Here is a 21,532-nt window from a genome sequence, read left to right on the forward strand (position 1 = left end):
GTTGGTAGTAGCTAAACTTTACTTTCACGGGGTCTCGAAACGAATGCAACCCGATGTGACGTCACGCAAAGCACGTCACCCAATAGATCGGCGAGTAGATATGTGTGGTTGCCATGTCAACGGGCAGCGTCATGCATTTTCTGCGGTCTCAAAGTGTTTGCAAGCTTTCGAGGTTCAGCAGTCCCTAAATAGTTTATTTTCGTTTATGATACTATTACTGGAAAGATAAACCCACTTGGAGATGCAATTTCGTGTGACTTTGCGCATGACGTCACTCGATGACAAAAATTCTGTTTGTCGGTTGGAAAAGCAGTATTTTTTATTTTACAGGCCTTTTTTATTTAACATTACTTATTAAGTATTATTATATGAAATATGCTATGATTATTATAATAGTATGTAAAATATTTCCTTAATAGTATGTAGGATTCGTGGATCCGTGCAAGGATAGTAAAGCCTTATATAATATAAATGCCTATTTTGGTTTTGGATAAGGTTTTAAAAACGATTTTTATTTTTTAAGGTATTTTAATTTGAAAATAAATATACACAATATGAAACATCTGAAGGCTTGTTAATTAATAATAAATTAATAATACTTTATAGCCAAAAAAAAAAGGATTTATGGTTTTTATTTAACTTTTTTTTACTTTAAACGAATGCCTCTGCAGAAAAATATCAGTGATATAATATGTACATATTTTATTATGTTGTAAAAAAAATAAAACAAAAATAGAGGATTGATATACAGCCTATTGTGACAATTAACTTTCATAAAATTGTGTGCGCTAAGTATACATATGAGTTCCCATTGGTTGTTGGTAATAATAGTGTTACCAGTAAATGCCAAAAGAAAATGCATGATGCCATTGATGACATACAACCAATAAATTTCACTTTATTAAATATCTATAATCTATATTTTTTTAAATTGCTTATGGGTAGACGTGTTATTAAAATGGTTTTGTAATCCATTGTCGGCAAACTTGTTTGTTCTTTGGAAATCTAACGAATCGGCAATCCGAAACTACCTTACTTTTTTTGTTGTTGCTTGAACAACCCACCACTGCACAGTACAGTATGATAAAAAATGTTTAATTATTATAATTTAATAAACTCTGCCACATTTGTCACTAAAAACAAACACAAAATATACACAAAACAAATAAACCACGCCCTAACCCTAAATCCATCTCTGTTCATGTATTAAAAGCTGTTCCTGGGGAAATTTGTCATCGACTGACGTCAGGCGTGCGAGAGAGATAGGCTCATCTCATGCGCGTGGGTTTATCTTCTCGAGTATTAGTATCATGATTTTCGTTGCGGATCTCGTGTCGTCGTTGGACTTATTTTTTTGTGTTAAATGTAGATAATATTAATAATAAATACTATTCAATATATTTTAGAAAACAGGTCATCGTCCGTTGAAGAACAAGTTGGAATTAAAAAGGTAGGTCCGATTTACAAGTAAAGTCAATGGTAGTATGCTGAATGTTTGGAAACAAATATGAAATAGTATATTTTATAAGTCGTTCATTGTATACAGTGGCGGACAAAAGTATGGAATTTTTTTGTTTTTGTCTAAAAAAGTACCAGCCAATAAAGGTACAAATATTTTATGGTACATTGAATACTTTTTGTTGGTGCATATGTTTTTGCAGATAAATAGTTGTTGGGTGCGTTCTTTTTTTTATCACCATGTTTGTTGTTTCTTTCGAATGGACAAAATAATGGAAATTTTTTTAGTTTGAAATTTTCTGTGTGTATATTTAGTTTATTGTTGTTTGTTGCTAATGCACATTGTAGCTAGTAGCAGGCAAAAGTTCCTAAATTATGGCAAAAAACAAATATTTCTCGGAAGATCTGAGAAAAAAGTTTTAGAGCTAAAAAATAGTGGGCTCAACCAAAAAATATTTTCAAGAAATTTAAGGATTAGTGACGGTGCGGTGTCAAAAATTTTAAAGAAAAAATGGTTAGTAGTCAATGTGAAAATGCTCCCGAAAATAGTTCGCCCCAAAAACAATAATACTAATATTGACAGAACAATAAGAAGGTTGTCTGTTGGGAGTCCAAGAAAATGTGCACGTGAGATTAGCGAAGAAGTAAGGCAAATGTTCAGCGTAATGTGAGTAATAGGACTGTACAGGGTGTCCCAAATTCGAGCCTCACCATTGGAATCGTGTAAACTAGAAGAGATACGAGGTCGGTTAAATTAAGGCAAAGTTGCGCAACTTGGTGCTCATTAAAACGGCCTTTTGAAATTTCAAAAATTATACTTAATACTTCCGATGATATTTAGAAAAAACTTTTTTACGACTCTATTTGAATAGATATAACAACATAAATTACTTATTCTCATTGCTACTTTCTCTATTTTAGAAAATGGTGTCGTTAGATTTTCAAACCGATGCGACGTTTCGTATTTTAGCTGTCATCATCAAGTTTGTTTTTTTAAATACGCCCCTGGATTTTTTTATTACGGATTTTAAGAGCCCCTTCCGTTCCTAAACCATGCACTGCACTTATTCAAAAAGTTTATATTAATGGATATTTCCATAAGGACTCGTGTTAAAGAGAAAGATAAAAAATATATTTTTAATAGGATTAAAAACCTTTTCTTTACAGTAACAAAAAAAAATTAATAAATAATACAATAATTAAAGTAGTATTCTTCAAATCTTAGGCCCTGAGATAAATATGTAATAGAAATAGAAATTTTAGCAATTATTTATCAAAGTGGCGGTGCGTCGTGCAAGCTGACAATCATTGCTTATTTGTTTACTTTTAAACTATTAAATATTTTGAGAGTTCACTGTTCGTTCACTAATCTTTAATGCGTATTTAACCAATATGCCTAATATATCTTTTTCTTCTGAAGAAAAAAGAGACATGATAAGGATTTATTATGTCGCATCGAATTTCAAAAAAAAAATTAAATCGCGATTATTCAGTTTTTTCCAAATATCTTCGGAAGATTCGGAATTTTTGAAATTTCAAAAGGGCGTTTTAATGAGCACCAAATTGCGCAACTTTGCCTCAATTTAACCGACCTCGTATCTCTCCTAATTTACAAGTTCCCAATGGTGAGGCTCGAATTTGGGACACCATCTACGGAGGCGCCTGTGTGCAGCTGGCATTATGGGTAGTGTCTCATTTCCAAAAAAAATGGAAAGCCCCGGATAAAATTTGCCCAACAGCATATTAGTTATAGATATACAGACAATATACAGCATACAGTTTACACTTGATAACGGTTGGAAATACTTACCAACCGAAACGTCGTGTTACATTAAATAAATAAGACAATGCAAGTCCGACAAGATGTTTTCAGCATATTAGTTGAAGACCAGAAAAATAGAACATTGTGCTTTTTAGCGACAAAAGCAAGTTTAACCTTTTCGGATCTAACGGAATCGAACATTATGGTGTGGGGATGCTTTTCCCGATCTGGTACTGGTCCTATTGTGAAAATAGATTTAAAAAATGGATCGTTTTGTCTACAGGGATATCCTTAAAATGCAATGATATCCATTGCAGAGAAAGAAATGCCCTTTTGCTGGACATTTCAACAGGATAATGACCCAAAACACTCCACTAAATTAGTAAAAAATGTTTTTGCTGAAAATAGTGTGGATGTTTGGAATGGCCAGCCCAGTCTCTAGATCTCAACCTGATTGAGAACCTTTGGGACCATTTAGAAAGGGAAATCCGAAAAAAATATAATAAACTAAACTGAATAAAATATAGCAAATAAGCATGAACTTTGGGAAACTGTATAGAGAAAATAGAAGATCTCTGTGGAAATTTGAGAGAATCTCATCGATTATTTACCTAGAAGAAATCAAGCAATATTGACTGCCAGGGGATATGCCATAAAATATTTAAAAAAATATATTTTTGCCCCTTTTTTATAATTTTTTTATAAATTTCTTATTAAATTATTAATTAAAAATTAAATACTTTTGTCCAATTAATTTTCTATTTTAATTTTTGGTTTTTTGAGAACTGGTACATAGTTTTTTGATTTATTGAATAAAATATGATCCCTTATTACATGTAGTTTTAGTAAAAAAAATATATTGCTAATAAAGTTGTGTACAACAAAAATATTAAAAATTTCCATACTCTTGTCAGCCACTGTAAGTCCACAAGTCGAAATATTTCTTAAATAAGATCAGTCAAAAAAAATGCAGATAGTTTATAATTATATAATACATTTAGAAAAACACGTACAGGAAATTCGAAATTATAAAATGTATTTATTATTTCAACAAGGTAACAATGAAAATAATGAACAAATGCATAAACGACACCGTATTGAATTGCCCGAATCTAATCAACTAATTCTAAAAGAATACTGCGACATTTTAATTTTTCAACTCTAAAAATAATTAAATGTTTTTTAAGAAGTACGATGGCTCAGAATAGACTTAATTCTATTACTATACTTTCAATAGAAAAAAACTTGTACAGAATATTTTAGATAATGATAATAAAATCATTGATTGGTGCCTAAAAATAAAAGTATAGATTTTAAATATAAATAAACAATCTGGTTCTGTGGTTTTTGTTCTTTAAATACTTTCGTTTTTGTTTTTGGGTTTCACCCGCCTTAATAATGGGAGAGTTTAAACAGATGAAGTTACTCGGTGAAAGCGATAATTTTTAAGAGTATTTTTTTTAAAGAGTTTTAATGCTTCAAAAATGTTTTCTTTTTAATGACTTTTGATCCAGAAGTTCGGTACGGAATTTTCAGTTTTTTAGACTCATCTTCAGTTTTTCATGACATTTATTTACTTGCACCCCCCAAATTAAAACTCCAGACACCGCTACTGAACTCTTGACGCTGTTTTAACAATAACAAATTTAACATAATTTTTCAGGTCCTTGGAACAATATTCCAAGAATTTTAACGTAATACTTTATGCCTTAAGAAAGTTGTAAATTGGACCTACTCGCAATTAAAGAAACTTACCCCAGTAAAAACTACAATTCGTAATATCCATCAAGTCAGGTACCAAACAATGAATAAAATCCACCTGAGTATGACAGCCCGCGATCGAGTCAAGGGGACACGATCTCAATTGAACGTGATTCTGGAATAGAGCTCTTAGGGTTTCCACATTCAAATCGGGAGGGCAAACCAGCTGTAACCTGAAAAAATAAACCGTTAAAAAAACCATAAATTTTAATCTATTTCTTCCTAGAATCCAATAAAAACATTTCTTACCTCCTAGGTGGGCCCTGACTAAGACTATTATCTGAATCCGACTCCGCACAGAGCAATTGCACTCTACGCACCGACCTGAAATTTGCGGGAGCCTCCACCCCCTGCTCTATCTCTCTCGCACGCGCTATCCACTCCGCCTCCTCACAATCCTCACGGATCATTCGCATCCTATTAAAACGAGCAAAAATTAATACTTTACACATTTTTTAAAACCTAATTTGGTCTTACCAAGGACTGTCAGTAAAAGGGGCAGATATAACAACGCCTGACGGAGTACCGTTTCCACCCATTGCGGTACTATAAATACCCCTCACACCTTCTGCTTGCTCTATTTGAACTCTAGGGATTTCTATAGTGGGTCTTTGTGGAGGTTCTTGAGGAGTTTCTGGGCTGTTTTCAAGTGAGGAGGCATTTAAACTGTCACCCTCTGGAAATGGAAAATTTTATTTTTAAATGAAAATTACAAGATAGTATCATCGTACAATTGCCGAAAATTTAAAAGGAAGTACAGGGTTAGTTCTTATATATTTAGACTGGTGGCGTTATTATACAAGGGGAACATGTGAAAGTGCACCTGGAAAGAGGAAAGAGCCTTCAATAGAAATATGTTTTTTTCAGACTTTACATAATAAGTTTTAGTAATTATTGGTCGATTACTAAAACTGGTATTAACAGAGTTGCATATTAGCAATGTTAGGTACTTAACTGAGGACCATAGGAATTTAATTATATTATACGTGGAGGGAGATTTCCTACCTTCAAGTACTGGTGCCTCAGAAGGTGGATGTTGGCTTGTACTCTGGACCATATCATCGGTCCTTTCCTCGTTTTTACTCATTGAGCCAGCAGTTTCTTCAAGACTTTTAAAAGATGTACATTTACAGCACCTCTCTGTTTCCCTTATGGGTGAACTGCTTTTAGACTCTTTTCTACCAGTGCAGTTGAACTTTATGCTCCATTTGGGGGATTTCTTTGCTGGATTAAAAGAAAGACCTGATAACCAAACAAAACCGTGACATAATAATTCATGTTTTAATGCAGATAAAGACTTACCATTGGAACAAGATGGTCCCTGAGTCTTTTTACTCCTTTTCGAATTAAAATGGAAGGCTCTAGTTCTCCTTAAATTAAACAAACTAATCCTGCTGGGTTTTTCCTTGGGATTCTGGAGAGATTCTGAATTACTGCTGTCACTCTCTTGTGAAGTGTCTTGTTTCTCACAACAACATTTTGCTTGTTGTGAGGGCTCCATTGCTGGTAGCAACAAAGTGTGGAATGATAATACTGAGAAGCATGCTATGTCAAAATCTAGAAAGTCAGAATACATTAATGAGTTGTTTTTGTTAAAAATTATAAAATATTTTTATTTAGCCACTTAAATCCATTATCATTTAATAAACAAGCTTTGCATCTCTTACCATGCTTCTGATCTTCAGGTTAATTAAACCAAGTCAGTTTTAAGCCAAAAATGCATTCCCAAAACAGTAAATAAAAGAATACTTGACGGTTGATCTTATGAATGAATTCAATAGTAGTGAGAGAAATGCTAACAAGTTTATTTTGATATGGGGTTATCCAATATCCTGTGTGATAAAATACCATTTTATTATAATTGGTTTTATAACAGTTAAGCACCACTTCAATAGGTTTTTTTATTGGTTAATTTTTTTTTTTGATAACACAGGTTTTGTTGTTTTATGGCCCCAATTAAGATTCGCAGAAGGATAATTGTGCAGTAAATAAACTTTAATGAACGTAATGCAATTATTGTTTTTATGCGGTTTATACAATTTCTTTGAACTGATCATTAAGTGATTAGATAAAAGTAGTTCATTAAAATTTTAATTATGGTGCCTACAGCAAACTGACAACTGCATAACTAAAAATAAGTTAAATTGCTATTTGTATGCAGGACGTCTTCAGTTTCCTGACAGTATACCAAATGTGCTTCTTAAAGAAGGGATTTGGATAATGGTTAAACTTCTTCATATATTGTTTAATATGTAATCTGTAGTTTGAAACAGATGGAAGAATAGTTTTGTCTGTTTTTAAAAATGGGGAAATGAGGGAGGCCAGAAATGTCGGCAATCACTTCTCTATTCCCAACCTCTTTGATAGCTTGGTGAGTGATCAATTGGCGTGGTTGTGCCCAAATTTAGCTCATAAATTTGTTCAATGCCTTGTAGAAGTTTAAACAAATTTACTCAATTAATACAGATTTTTCAAAGGACTTTAAAAGCGCTGTTTTGCGTAAACAAAGATTCTTCTATCATTCAATTTTTAACAAAATCTTTCAATGATGATCTAAACGAAAATGTTCTCAGGCATTGTACAAATTTTTCATTAAATGCTTCAAGGGGTGTTTATTGCTTGCTGATTCATTCTAAGATTGATTATGCCTCCATAGTTTGGTCACTATAGGTTTGTTCACACAGCAGTAAAAAACAAGTTTTCGACAAATAAACATGCGCAATAGAGTAAAATGCGTTCGCACACAAACTTCTGATCGGTTTCAAATCAAAAGTTTCATGTTCTTACACAAATTTCTAATTGTCATCTGAGAGTCAAGACTTGTTTTTGGATTTATTTCAAGGAAAGTGTCAGAGAATTCGTGTAGCCAGTCAACGCCGATCTTCGGAATATGAACATGACCTCAAATTTTTCTCTAAATTGTTGTTTGTATTTTGTCGTTTTGTATATAGTCCTTCATATTCATTTTGAAAAATTGTATTTTAAATTGTCGGATTAGTCTAAAAATAAACATTAAGGAAATGAGTGATTTTGAATCGTCGGAAGAATCTGATCAGAGTTATGTTGATTCCGACATAGACTTTTAAAGAAGATTTAATTGAAACGGATAAGGACCAAAAATTCAAAACTATTTTAATGAAACTGTGTCCCAAAAACCATCATTTTAGAATAAGCCGTGAAGTAGCAAATAATCACACACTCTTAAACTCTATTAATAATATACAGCTATTGTCAGGCCAGGTAACGCCAGTAAACCAGGTACGGCTGTACAGTTGTAGTGTAAATTTTTGTCTGCTTATGTTTTATTTATTTTCCCATTTCCCACTGGCAAAAAAAAGTGAGGTTATTTTTCTTGTTATTTCTTTTTTCTATTTTTCAAGCCGTATTTGATGTTCGCACAGGTTTCAAATCGATCAGAAGTTGAAACGCATGCGCATTAAGAATGGTTTGGAAACAGTTTCAAACTTGTAAGAAATTTGCAGTGAGAACAAACCTTATATTAGGCGGTACCCCCATTTGCTTCACTTAATTGTACACAATTGCCGATCATGATGGGCATTAAAGGTGGTTTGAATCTGATTACTTTAGGACATACATTATATAACTAACATATATGCAGAAATATGTTGGGCATGTTTGTATAGAAGGTAATTAATGGTTATATAGATTGGAACAGTTTGTTCGAGTGAATAAACTGGAAATTAGAAGCGATGCTTTTCAGTCTTTTCATATTCTGGTTCACCATATTAAATATGGATATAATTCTGCCATGGATTATTACTGTAAACACGTAAATATTTGAAACATTGTAGTGTTTGGTGTGTCAGTAAAATTTCTTTTATTTATTTGTTAGAAGCATGAACGGTTATGAAGCCACTTACAGACGCTTAAGACGCAAACTTAAGATACCATGCAATGTACTTTTAAACTAGCTGAATCAATGTCAATATCGGAGCACTTTTATAAAGGTTGTTTCATGGATGAGCCAGATAATATACTTTTGGATGGAGAATGTTCATTTAACTGACAAATCTGAAAAATCTCAAATGTGTTTTCAAGACAACCTGTTTTTTAATATTTTTAGTGCACAAAAATATTTTAATTCTTCTTTTACTCAGACAGTGTATCAAAAATTCATAATAAATGATCATTATCATAGACTCTCTGGAGATATATACCAAATTTTTTGAAATACAAGCATTTCAAAAAATTCCTTAGAACCTCTTCAATCTTTGATATGCAGGAAGTGAAATGGGGTGACCTGAAAAGTGCTCCTTGGTGGTTCTAGTAATAAATCCAGAGATTTTTTGGGCATTTTCTCTGGAGAAAATGTGTCCAGAAAATGAAAGAGTGCGGTCAAATGTTTTTTGAGAGTTATGCATTATAAAGCATTTTTAAAATTTTTATGTATATGTTGTATATGTTGTACCTATTTGTATTTTTTTGTTTTTTTTAATTTTTTGCTGACAGACTTGTTGATTAGTTACTGAGATAGTTGTAAAAATGTTTCAAACAATAAACCATATTTGATTTAGATCTTTCTACTGGGGTATTTTGAAGTTGATTACCAGACAAGCACAGTTACTAATATTTAATCTGAAGCTATTTAATTTGCACCAGTTCTCAACATTACCCAAACCATCTTCATTATATTTAAGAAGCAATTGGTCAATTCTGTTATTAAGAAATTTTGTTATCCAGAAACAACTGACTGTCAGTTGGTTGAACAAATAAGGAAAGTCAAGCAGGATGTTCATATCTAACAAACTGAAAATATACCTATTTTGCCACTATTTACATATTTGTCTATAAACGAAAAATAACATGACTTGATTTAAGTAAATCACTTATTATTCAAAGAATCTGTTTTTATAGTTTCCCTTGAATAAATCTAAGAACCTCTTATTCATTTTGGCTCTCACTAACTGGTAATCAAAATTATAATAAAAAAGCAAAACACAAACATCATTTGATTCAATTATGTAATTAGAACCATTTAGATAAATAAATGAGCTACATCAATTTAAGCAAGTTATGACCTGTATTTCAGGCTTTATGTATTTAGATCAGCAGAATTTCCTTGACCTTTCTGACATCATGGGGAGCTATGGTTTGAAACAAACTATAACAGACCATACATAGGGCTGGAGCTTGTCTAAAACAACATTTTTATAAATTTCAGTACTGATTCCTTTAAATCCAGTGTGTTTGATATTGGGATATCAGATCATCTTGGACAGGAGCTCGAAGTGATCGTTGAGAGTATTATTGGTGGCTCTGCACCACCATAAGCTTTGTAGGCCTGTGACCCAAGGAGGTATGGTGTCTTTCTTTGAACTGGTTTCCTCATATAACTGGAATTTTGTGACAGAGGAGAGTATAGCTGTCAATTACTGTTTCAAAATATTTCCATCTTCTCTAGAAAAAGCCTATACTGAATCTTTTCCCTTAAAAACATCTAGCATGAGGACCGATCAGAGAAATACAATAACTTGGTTTGACAATAACTATGATCATCTACAGCTGCTGAGTGGAGTGTCTCGACAGTATAAAAACATAAATTTTGAGGGGTTTGGAGGAATTTAAGGACTCAAAAAGTTTATAGAGCTGCTATACAGGAGGCAAAAATAAAAGCCAATGATAAATTCATCTCATCAGCTTCTAATCCAACTAAGGCCTTATGGCAAGTTGTTAATAGTAGTGTAGATACGTCAAAAACGAAAAAATCTCATGAAAGTACTTTAACGGCTGACGATTTCAATAATTTCTTTTCACGTATTGCCCATGATACTGTTAGAGACATTCCACTGTCGCAGGGTGACCCAATCCAAAATCTCTCTTCTGGGTATGCTGGAGAATGTGTTTCTCTTTCCCTCCTGTATCATTCATAGAAGTAAGAGAGATTATTGATGGCTTAAAAAATAAGACTAGTCAAGATATCTATGGGCTAAATGTCAAATTAATTAAGTCTGTTAAAAACATTATCATAGCTCCAGTAACAAAACTAATAAACAAGTGCTTCAGGGAGAACACTTTTCCAGGTGTGCTCGGATCAGCCAGGGTAATACCTATTTTTAAAAAGGGTGATCCTGATAGGCCCGAGAACTACCGTCCTTTCTCCTTGCTGCCCATAATCTCAAAAATCTTAAAAAAATATATTGCTGCTTAACTTGTGAAATTTTTTGAGGGTAACAATCTTTTCACATCCAGCCAGTTTGGTTTCAGGAAGGGTAAAAGTACCACTATGGCCATTTTAGGCCTAGTTGATTATTTGTTAAATGCTTTTAATAACTTGCAATATGGCAGTGTCTTGTTCTGCGATCTGAGCAAGGCATTCGACTGTGTTCCCCATAACATATTGCTGCAAAAACTTTCTAAATATGGACTCCCAACAGTGTTAAACTCACTATGGAAGCCCAACAGTGTTAAACTTCTCACTTCCTATCTGGGCAATAGAGGATCAGATGGTAAGTGTTGGTGGGAAGTCATCAGCAAAAAGTGGGATAAACATAGGAGTTTCCCGAGGATCTGTTTTGGGGCCTATCCTCTTTTTGATCTATATAAATGACCTACCATTAACTGAACCATCTGGTAAATTCACCATTTTTGTTGATGACACAACAGTGGCATGTGCCGAGGATACTCTTGAGACTGTAGAGAGGAAATTGAGAGTATTGCAGGGGGGAATTCAGGAATGATTTAACATGAACCGATTGCATCTCATCGCAGACAAAACCAACAAAGTTATTTTTACTCTGAGACCAGCTGACATATCAAAGAATTTTTCTATCTATAAGTTTGTGGGAGTTTTGTTAGATCCTCTACTTCACTGGCATTCCCACATTAATATTGTTGCTAAAAACATCTATATATGCCCTTCGTCGCCTAGCTGGATGTTTATCTGAATCTGGCTTAAGAACAGCCTATGGCACCTTCCATCCCATAGCCACATATGCTATTCTAAGGTGGGGTCATGCCCCACAAATGAAAAGGTTGTTTTCACTACAAATAAGGGCAATCAGAATTTTGGGTAGGCTGGGTTGCAGGGAAGATTGTAGATCTGTTTTCTCTATGAAGGGAATACTTATCCTACCTTCCGTAGATATATTGGAAAATCTTTTATGGGTACACAGGAATAGGGATCAGTATAAAGTACATGGTGATATACAGAATTATGGTACTAGAAACATAAATAGGCTAGTTCCAATTTACCAACGCTTAACAAGGTGTCAGAGTGGTCCCGGATTTCTAGCTGTTAAGTTATATAATAAACTTCCTACCGACTATGTGGATTTAGATTTGGAATGTTTTAAGAATAAAATAAAATAAATTCTAGTCTCTAATGCCTTCTATTCAACTGAAGAGTTTTTAAACTTGACATTCTATCTGTGATATTGAGTACCTACCTATATATTGCATTTTATTTAAGACATATTGTGATTGTGTATTATTCATAGTATGTATATCAATCATTGTGTTTTAGTTTTAATGAGTTTTATGTAATGTTTTAGGAAAAAATTTATTATCAATTTTTATAAACAGTCCCCATATTTTTTAACTTTGTAATTCTTGACTTGTGTGAATACTATTTTGTATATTGGCATTAATACATTGATTGATTAATTAGAGGTTTAAGTCATTCACAAAGACTAGATAAATAATATGTTATGTACAAAAGCTCAGAGAAACATAGTTCTACTTTTCAAGATTTTTTTAAATTTAAATAATGTATTTGTCAAGTATTTCCTAATGGTATTATAAATGGCAAAATTGTTTTACCAAAAATTGAAATACCTACATTATATAGTTCTTCCAGAAACCTTACTAATCCACAATAAAAACTAATACATGTATATCTAATCAAACATTAAAGGAAACAATGCCTAGTTAAAAATAACTTCTGACTCTTCTACATACTAATAAGCAAGGTGGCATTAGCTTATACAGAGATTCATTGAACCTCTTCTAATTAAGACTCTAATCTTTAATGATGTATCTGCCGATAATAATAAAAACATTGAACAATAAATAAGTCGCTAAATTTTCAGAGCCTAAACGACATAACAGAAAAAAGTTTACTATCAGAATTGCAGGGGCTTAAAAAGAAAGTTAGAAGTACCAAAATTGCATTTATTAAATCATGATAGTGAAGTAATTGCACTAACAGAGCTAACTGAAATAAACAGCACTAACATGGTTAAACTAAAAACAACCAGGGCACAGTTCTTGGACCAATATTATTTTCTATCTATATTAACGGACTATTGCAGGGTAATTACGAGAGAGAGAAGAAGGTCAAATCTCTTCCTTTGCGGATGATACAGTCGTGTTTTATGAAGGGAATTCCTGGGGTGATGTGAAGGCAAAAGCAGAGCGTGATATGTCCTACATTAAGGATTGGTTTGATGAAATGTATTTAACTATAAATTTTGAAAAAACGAAATATCTGGCATTTAGTTGTTCTAAGAGAAATGGACCCGGATTTTCAAGCTTACATATAAATCAACATCAACTGAATATTGAGGCAGCTCAATCCATTAAATATCTGGGTGTCTATATTGATAATTTATTAAAATGGAATATACATATCGAGAATGTCATAAAAAAACTTAGAGTAATTATATTTAAATTTAAACAAATTAAGCAAATACTAGATACGTTTCAAATAAAGGTAATATATTACTCATTAGTATATTCTCATATTCAGTATGGAATTTTGGGTTGGGGTGGGGCCTATGATGTACATCTAAAGAAGTTGGAGATAATGCAGAAACCTTTTTCTAAAAATGTTTGGCAAGAAAAGGCGATATCCAAGCGATTTACTGTAAAAAGAAAACCGCTTATTAGATATTCACCAAATCTTTTGTTTTAAGATGCTAACAAGGCAACACAAAAAGAGGACCGAACTACAAAACATTACACACGATCACAATACTAGACATAAAAATAATAAGATAAATAAAACTGACAGGACATATAAAAGAATTGGGCAAAGATCTCTACAATTCTTGGGACCACATGTATACCGCTTCATTCCACAGAACTTACGAAATATTTTATATTTTCCATCTTTTAAAACAGGCCTAAAAAAATGGTTACTGGAGCAAGGTAGAACAGCTTGCATAAAGTATATAAACTTATATAGATTCTAAACCTAATTAACAAAAATAATCAAGACAATTTTGAAGTTAGATAATAGTGAATATTGGGATCAATGCGTGAGAATTCGTTCATTGTATTACTGGGGTAAGGAGAGAAGAGAAAAAAGAAAAAGAGAGAAAAGGGAAAGAGAAAAAAACTACAATAAAATTTTGATATATACATAGACTTAACGCTAACATGAACATTCATTAAATGGGATAGATTAAAACAGGAAAAATAATCCCTAATATAATGGGGCACTTATTTATTATTAATATAAAGTTTGCTTATTGTTGTATATATTAATGCTATTATTAGGTATTGGGTAAATTTAAGTTATAACTCTAAACCCACGCACAAACCACTGGTTTCAGTGGGGTTTACTTATTATTTATTTCTTTACACGCTTTAGAATTAAGGAAAGTAATATAGGTTAAATTGTAATTTGGAAATAAATAAATAAAAAAAATAAATAAATAAATAAAATAAATTTAAAAAAACTCTTGTGTCTATAACCAGGAATTTAATGTAAACAGCATAATATTTAGACAAGGCAAATATAAAAAAATTATAGGTAAAAAGCAAGGTGGTGAACTTTGTACCTGGATGTAGTATTGAGTAGTTTATCACAGACTTTATAATTGTGTTGAAACCAACCTTTTAGATAGTGCATGTTTAATTTTTTTAGATTTTAAATTTAGAAACTTGGTGCTAAATGTTCGTTATTCATCTATATGCGATTTTAAACATTTTTTCGAATTTACCAATTTTTTGCATATTAATGAAATATGTAATGTCTTAACGTTATTAGACCTAGGTGTAATAAGTCCCCATTTGCAGGGCTCTTTGGTGAGATCTGATGATGACCTATTGTTGCCTGTGGATCGATTTCATCCATCATATTATCAATTGAGATAAATATGAATACAAAGTTACAGGAATGTAAAATAATAAATAATGTAACATTTAATTTTAAAAAAACCAATTCCGGAAAAAATTTATATTTTTTCAGAATATGTACTCCACGTCAAACCAAGTTGGGAAACTATTTTCTGTGTGGTATAATGGTGAAATAATTAAAATGATTAAAGCCAAAGAAAGATTTTTAAGTAAAATAAAAAAAAAACGAAAATTGGATTTTGGTGGGACAATTATAAAAAAGTTAGGCAAAAAATTAAATGAAATGTAAAAAAAAGCATTCATAGAATACAAAACTGAATGAAGTATGTATTCAGACCTCAAGTTTTTCTGGTCTTAGACTTCAAAGAATGACAGCAGTATACCAGCCCAAATTTCTTATAATAATCTTTCTGTTAATAGCACTAAAAATATTGCAGATTTTTTTGTTCTGTGTTCTCAACGGACATACCTCTGAGTCAGGATGAGGTATGTTCCAAGCCTTTTTTTGTTATAGAGTTTACACCAAAAAGGAGATTAGAAATGCCATTAAAAGGTTAAAAGGCAACAGATGGTTGTTGGCTGATGGTCCTGATGGGCTTTCAGGATGTATTATTAAAGTTTGCTGTGATTTCTTAGTAAATTCCCTTTTGCACAATTTTAACCCCGACTTACAAGCCTCAATTTATCCTAAGGCTTGGCTAGTAAGGTGATTCCAATATTAAAGGACGGACACAGGAATGAAGTTGAACTCAGTGATAAAGTTTTTGAAATTATATTATTTGATTGATTATATGATAAAGTAAAGTATAGTATATCATCTCTAGTAAATTCTATCTATAAAAACAATATGACAAATATTTTAATTAAATTACTTATCTCTTATTTAAATCATAGGAAGCAATATATTGAAGTCAAGGGTGTTAAACCTAATGTTTATACTAGCACCACTGGAGGTCCCCAAGGCCCCAATTTGGGTTCCCTGCTATTTTTAATTGCTATAAATGCCATAAGTGTTAATAAGTTCTGTAGGTAATTCAAAGACCTTATGTTTTGCTGATGACTTTAAAATGTTCATGGAAATAAGTTCAATGGAGGATTGTCCTAGTTTACAAAGAAATTTAGAAAGAGTTATAAACTGGTGTAATCATTTTAGTTTTAATGAAAAAAAGTGTTGCTGTGTGTCTCTTAACTCTTAATAAAACTGTAATCAAATAAATGTAATCAAATATACTTACAGTATTATTGGTGCACAATTACAGGACTATAAGCATGAGAAAGACTTGGGTATGAGAGTAGACTGTAAACTGGCATTTACAAATAACATTATTGAAGTGGTTAATAAGGCATGTAAAAAATGGGAGTTATTGTCAGATCCACTAAGGGTTTTAGAATTTACTGTAATTTAAGATTGTTTGACAGTCTGGTGTTGCTGATGCTGGAGTATGGTTGCATTGGATGGTCTCCCATGATATCAAATATGGACTAAAACTATAGAACATGTGCAACATAAATTCCTGAAATATCTTTTTTTCAAAAAGCATGGTTATTATCTGATTCAAGACTATAATTACATATTAATATTGCAGGAGTTTGATAGGCTTTCTTTGGAAAATTGTCACACCAAGATTTGTCTTGTATATATGTCCAGGATTTTAACCAATAAAATTAATTCTCCAGAAATACTTTCAATGCTTCCATTCTTTATCAATACTGGTAGCACTAGTCAAAGAAAGACTTTGAACTTGGACTTTCCATTTTAAAGGTTCACCAATCTATAAAATGTGCAACTTTTGTAAGCAATGACTCTTTGATTCACAGATGTAGGCTTTGGAGGTATAGTTTGCATTATTTATTTATATTTTTTTGCTAGATGATTGGGTCATTTTCGATGTGTAAGTATATGACTTGCTTTCAATATATTAATTTCTACTTAAATTTTTAGTACTATTAGAATTGTAATATTAGTTATTAGAATTGTATCTATAATTGGCCTTTTTGCTGTTGATGCATTATAAATAAATAAATGTACTACTGACTCACTAAAATACAAAGAAATAAACCCATAGAAAACTGGGAACATCCACAATTCCATAAAATTAAATATTAAAATCGTAAAATACTATTTTGACAAATAAGACCATCATAACTAAATACATTACAACATATCCTATTTATAACATATCCTTAACATTTAGCAGGCATACTGTAAAATCAGTGGTATTGTAATACGCCTAGGCATATTGTAACATAGTTCAAATAATTCAAAATATCACAATTTGACTAATAATTTTAGGCGTATTATAATATGACTGAATTTTAGTAGGCTTATTGTTAAATTCAATCTGTACGTGAGTATATTACAATATGACTACATGAGATCAGGTGTATTATAATACGACTGACGGCTATCCAGGCGAATTGTATTCGATCATTTAATTTAGATTGAACAGTTTGTCAGGTTAATTGCAATCATAATTTTAGTTAGTGTTGTGCGATATACCTATTTATATACCATTTAAAATTAGTGCTAATTTAATGTTTGTGAATAAAGACAATTATTATATAGAACTAGAGAAGTTTTACAATGGTAAGTAAACTATATAAACATAACTATAACCTCAAAATATTAATTTTACCGCGGTTGCATTGGCGGGAATGGCGGGATTCACGTGCACAATTTTGTTTGTTGACAACTTTATATTTCTTTTGTATTAGACACTTTCTGCTTAAGATACGAAATTAATACAAAAGTCCAGTGGCACAACTAGACAGTAACTTTTGGAGGGGCTTGGGGGGAGGGGGTCTTAAGCACTAAAATATGCAAAATTCAATGTAATTTCATGTGTCTCTGTGTTTTTATGGGAGGGGGCGCAAAATTCAATGTAATTTCACGTGTTTCGGCGTTTTTATGGGGGGAAGGGTTATTGCACAAGTATTAGTAGCATGAAGAGCCATAACTGTAAGAAATATGAAGTTTTTACATTAGCTAATGACGGAGATAAACTAATAAATATTATTAATTTAGCTAAAAAAAGTTACATTATTCTATACATTTCATATTGGGAATTTTGTAATTATTATTTTACAAAATTGACAAAAATACGTCTTTTAATTTCAGAATACGGAAAAAGCAGTAAAAGACCATGGACCCTAGAAAAAATAAGAGAAGTAAGTGATATTTTAGTTAGTTCCCGGGAAGCAAAAAATAAAGGAACTAGAAGGAATAATAACCAGCTGTATTACTCACGTATTTATGAAACTATGGAAATTGGTGGAACAAGAAAAGTAATTAAAAAAAGAACCAAGGAAGATGTTCACATCATTTTCATAATTGCCTATGAAGAGTTTTATAACAAATTATTTGAAATTCATATAGGTACGGGTCACGCAGGCCGCGATAAGATGTTAATGGCATTGAAATCCAAGTATGCAATTCCCAGACCAGGAGTAGAAATATTTCTTAAATATTGTACAACCTGTGTGGAAAAAGCAACTTTCTAAAAAAGGTGTGGTAGTGAAACCCATTATATCCAAAGATTTTAATCATCGCGGACAAGTGGATCTTATCGATTTACAGTCAACGCCTGATGGAGAATACAAATGGTTAATGAATTACCAGGACCATCTTACCAAATTTATTCATCTCACACCTTTAAAATCTAAGAATGCCAAAGATGTATGCGAAGAACTTCTAAAATTTTTTTTAGAATTCGGAGCTCCTATTATCTTGCAAAGTGATAATGGAAGAGAATTTGTAAACCAGATAATCTATGAAATGGTTGCTAAATGGCCCTCTTGCAAGATCATTAATGGACGCCCGCGTCACCCGCAAAGTCAAGGAAGTGTTGAAAGATCAAACCAGGATGTGGAAAATATGCTTAAATCTTGGCTAAAGGATAATAATTCAACAAACTGGTCCCTTGGCTGCTATTTTGTTCAGTGGCAAAAAAATTCTGCCTATCACAGGATCATTAAACTTTCCCCATACAAAACTTTATTTGGAGTGGATTTTCAAGTTGGTTTGTTTTCTACTAATTTTCCTTCTGAAGTTATTCATACTATAAACAAAGAAGAAGATTTAGAAACAACTTTAAATAATAGTTCAACTGAAGGTTGTCCAGAAGATACTTTAGCTGATCTCTACAAAACATCTGATGGAGTACACGATGCCACAATAAATAACTTACAAGTCGACTCGACTAGCAATCACACTGACGACAAATATTCTACTGACATTTATAAAGAAATCGAGACTTCAGTAGTTACCGACTTGAATAATACAGATCACAGGATGGTACTTACCTATGAGTTAGAAGAACCAATAGACGATTTAGAAGCAAACCATGAAGTAGAAATACTGTATATTGATGATAATGCTACAGAGGAATTTGTGGAAAAAGATCATGACAATATTTCTCAGCAAAAACCTGATATTGACAATAAAGAAACTATTACAGATGCTTCCACCCTAAGATGTATAAAGTGTGACCAAAATAATTTGCCTAAATCAATTTCCTTAAATCAACAAGAGCAGACTTGTGATCTATGCAGAAATGAAGAAAAAGTCAAGCAACAAAGAGAAGGATCTGCTCTGGGACAAAAACGCGCTGCAGAAAAAAATGTTGGAAGTCAGCAATAAAAAATTAAAGCCTCTGGATGTAGGCTAAATTGTTGCAATCGAGGTTCCTAAGGTAGATAGAGGACCACTTGATCCCAAGAATATATTAGGAGCTATAGTAAATGTAACTAATGGTGTTTATCAAATTGGTACTACACATGGCATGTTAAATCAATGGTTTTCCAGGAATGAAATTTCTTTTTGCAAAAATAATACCATAATTAACATCCCAGAAGAAAAGTCAATTTCCTTAAGGGAAGCTCTAAGATTGTTTTCAAAGTTTGAAGGACAGGGTTTTAAAAAGTGTTCTTGTAAACCAAGCAAGGTACAGTGTCGCAACAATAAATGTTTATGTTTTAAAGCTCATATGAAATGTAGTAGCAAATGTCATAAAAGCGGACCATGAAGAAATAAATAATAATTTTATCTTTTTTTTGTGACCTCAACCTTAAACTATTGGTATATTTGTATATTTTCAAAAACATTAAAATCTCTTTAATGGATTTAGGTCAAAGAAAAAACACTTTGGAGAAAAATGCTTGTATCTGCTGATGTTTCAATTTAAATTAGATCATCCTCAGGGCACTAAAAACAGACAAAATTGACGATAATATAATAAATCAGAGTTAATAATTGTCTGTATATTTAATTCATGTCCATTTTATACAGATAATTATTAACTCTGATTTAATTGTCCATAGGTATTTATAATATTAACATAAATTTTACCTGTTTTTAGTGCCCTGAGGATGATCTAATTTAAATCAAAATGTCGGAAAATACAATTTTTTTTCAAAGTGTTCTTCTAGCTTAGACCTATAACTCCAACTAAAATCCACCAACAGTAAATAATTACTCTAAAACTGTAATTTTTACTTTTATTCCAAATAATTTTTTTATTTAAAATATTTATAGCTTAACTTTTTTCTCCTCTCTACTACTAGTTTTGTGAAAGCTAAAAAAAGTCCAAGGCCAAGACTTTTAGCTATACATTCTACATCTATTTCTATAATAACTATATTATACATAGAAATAACAAATTAACCGCAATGAAGCGGTTATACACTTAATACTTTTATATAATAATTCGATTGTAGTATTATAATATGCCTGATCTCATGTAGTCATATTGTAATATACTCACATACAGATTGAATTTAACAATAAGCCTACTAAGATTCAGTCATATTATAATACGCCTAAAATTATTAGTCAAATTGTGATATTTTGAATTATTTGAACTATATGACAATATGCCTAGGCATATTGAAAAAGCCTAGGTGTATTACAATACGACTGGTTTTACAATTAGCCTGCAACAGATACATTACTTTAACTTTCTTAATACTGTATTACTAAGAAAAAAAGTGGTTTCTATAAATTGTTCAAATAGTGACTATTCAAACAAATGTAAGTTGGTTAAACAAATAATAAAAGTCAAGCAAGAAGTTTACATTTCACAAACTGAAAATATATCTATTTTGCCACTATTACACATCTAGGAATGTAAAATTTGGACTAAAGTTACCTGATTCAAGCAAACAATTCAAAGTATTTATTTTTATAATCTTATTTGAATAATTCTAAGATCTACTTACTCATCTCGGTTTTCACTAACTGGGACTCAAAATTGAATTAAAAAAGCAAACCACAAACATCATTTGCTTTGATTAAGTAATAGAACCTTTTATATAAGTAAATAATGTACATCAATTTAATCAAGTTGTGACCTGTCTGTATTTCAGGCTGTTAAATTGATAAGCACATGGATGTTTATGTATTTAGAGATCTGAGTCATTCACAAGCTGTAGAGGAACATTATGTTATACAGTGAAACAGTTTCACTTTTCAATATTTTGTTTACATTTAAACAATGTATTCATGAATAATCA

At 31.7% G+C, this 21,532-nt stretch overlaps 1 protein-coding gene across 3 annotated transcripts in view; it reads right to left on the bottom strand.

Annotated features, from left to right (window-relative positions):
* The window catches only part of LOC126747874 (uncharacterized), a 35,134-nt gene that overhangs the window by 12,976 nt on the left and 626 nt on the right, over window positions 1-21,532 (bottom strand). Inside the window, exons 1-6 of one of the 3 annotated variants that reach the window (XM_050456887.1) lie at window positions 6,649-7,096; window positions 6,284-6,538; window positions 5,987-6,223; window positions 5,459-5,657; window positions 5,231-5,398; window positions 4,976-5,154 (exon numbers count right to left, since the gene is read on the bottom strand). In XM_050456887.1, the coding sequence (XP_050312844.1) occupies window positions 4,976-5,154; window positions 5,231-5,398; window positions 5,459-5,657; window positions 5,987-6,223; window positions 6,284-6,482 (982 nt within the window). In that variant the 5' untranslated portion in view covers window positions 6,483-6,538; window positions 6,649-7,096. Of the gene's footprint in view, window positions 1-4,975; window positions 5,155-5,230; window positions 5,399-5,458; window positions 5,658-5,986; window positions 6,224-6,283; window positions 6,539-6,648; window positions 7,097-21,532 lie in introns of those variants that run through there. The other 2 variants (XM_050456948.1, XM_050456833.1) reach the window with 2 other exon arrangements.

The sequence above is a fragment of the Anthonomus grandis genome, chromosome 1 (assembly GCF_022605725.1).
Source record: "Anthonomus grandis grandis chromosome 1, icAntGran1.3, whole genome shotgun sequence".
In the NCBI taxonomy this organism is placed as follows: domain Eukaryota; kingdom Metazoa; phylum Arthropoda; class Insecta; order Coleoptera; family Curculionidae; genus Anthonomus; species Anthonomus grandis.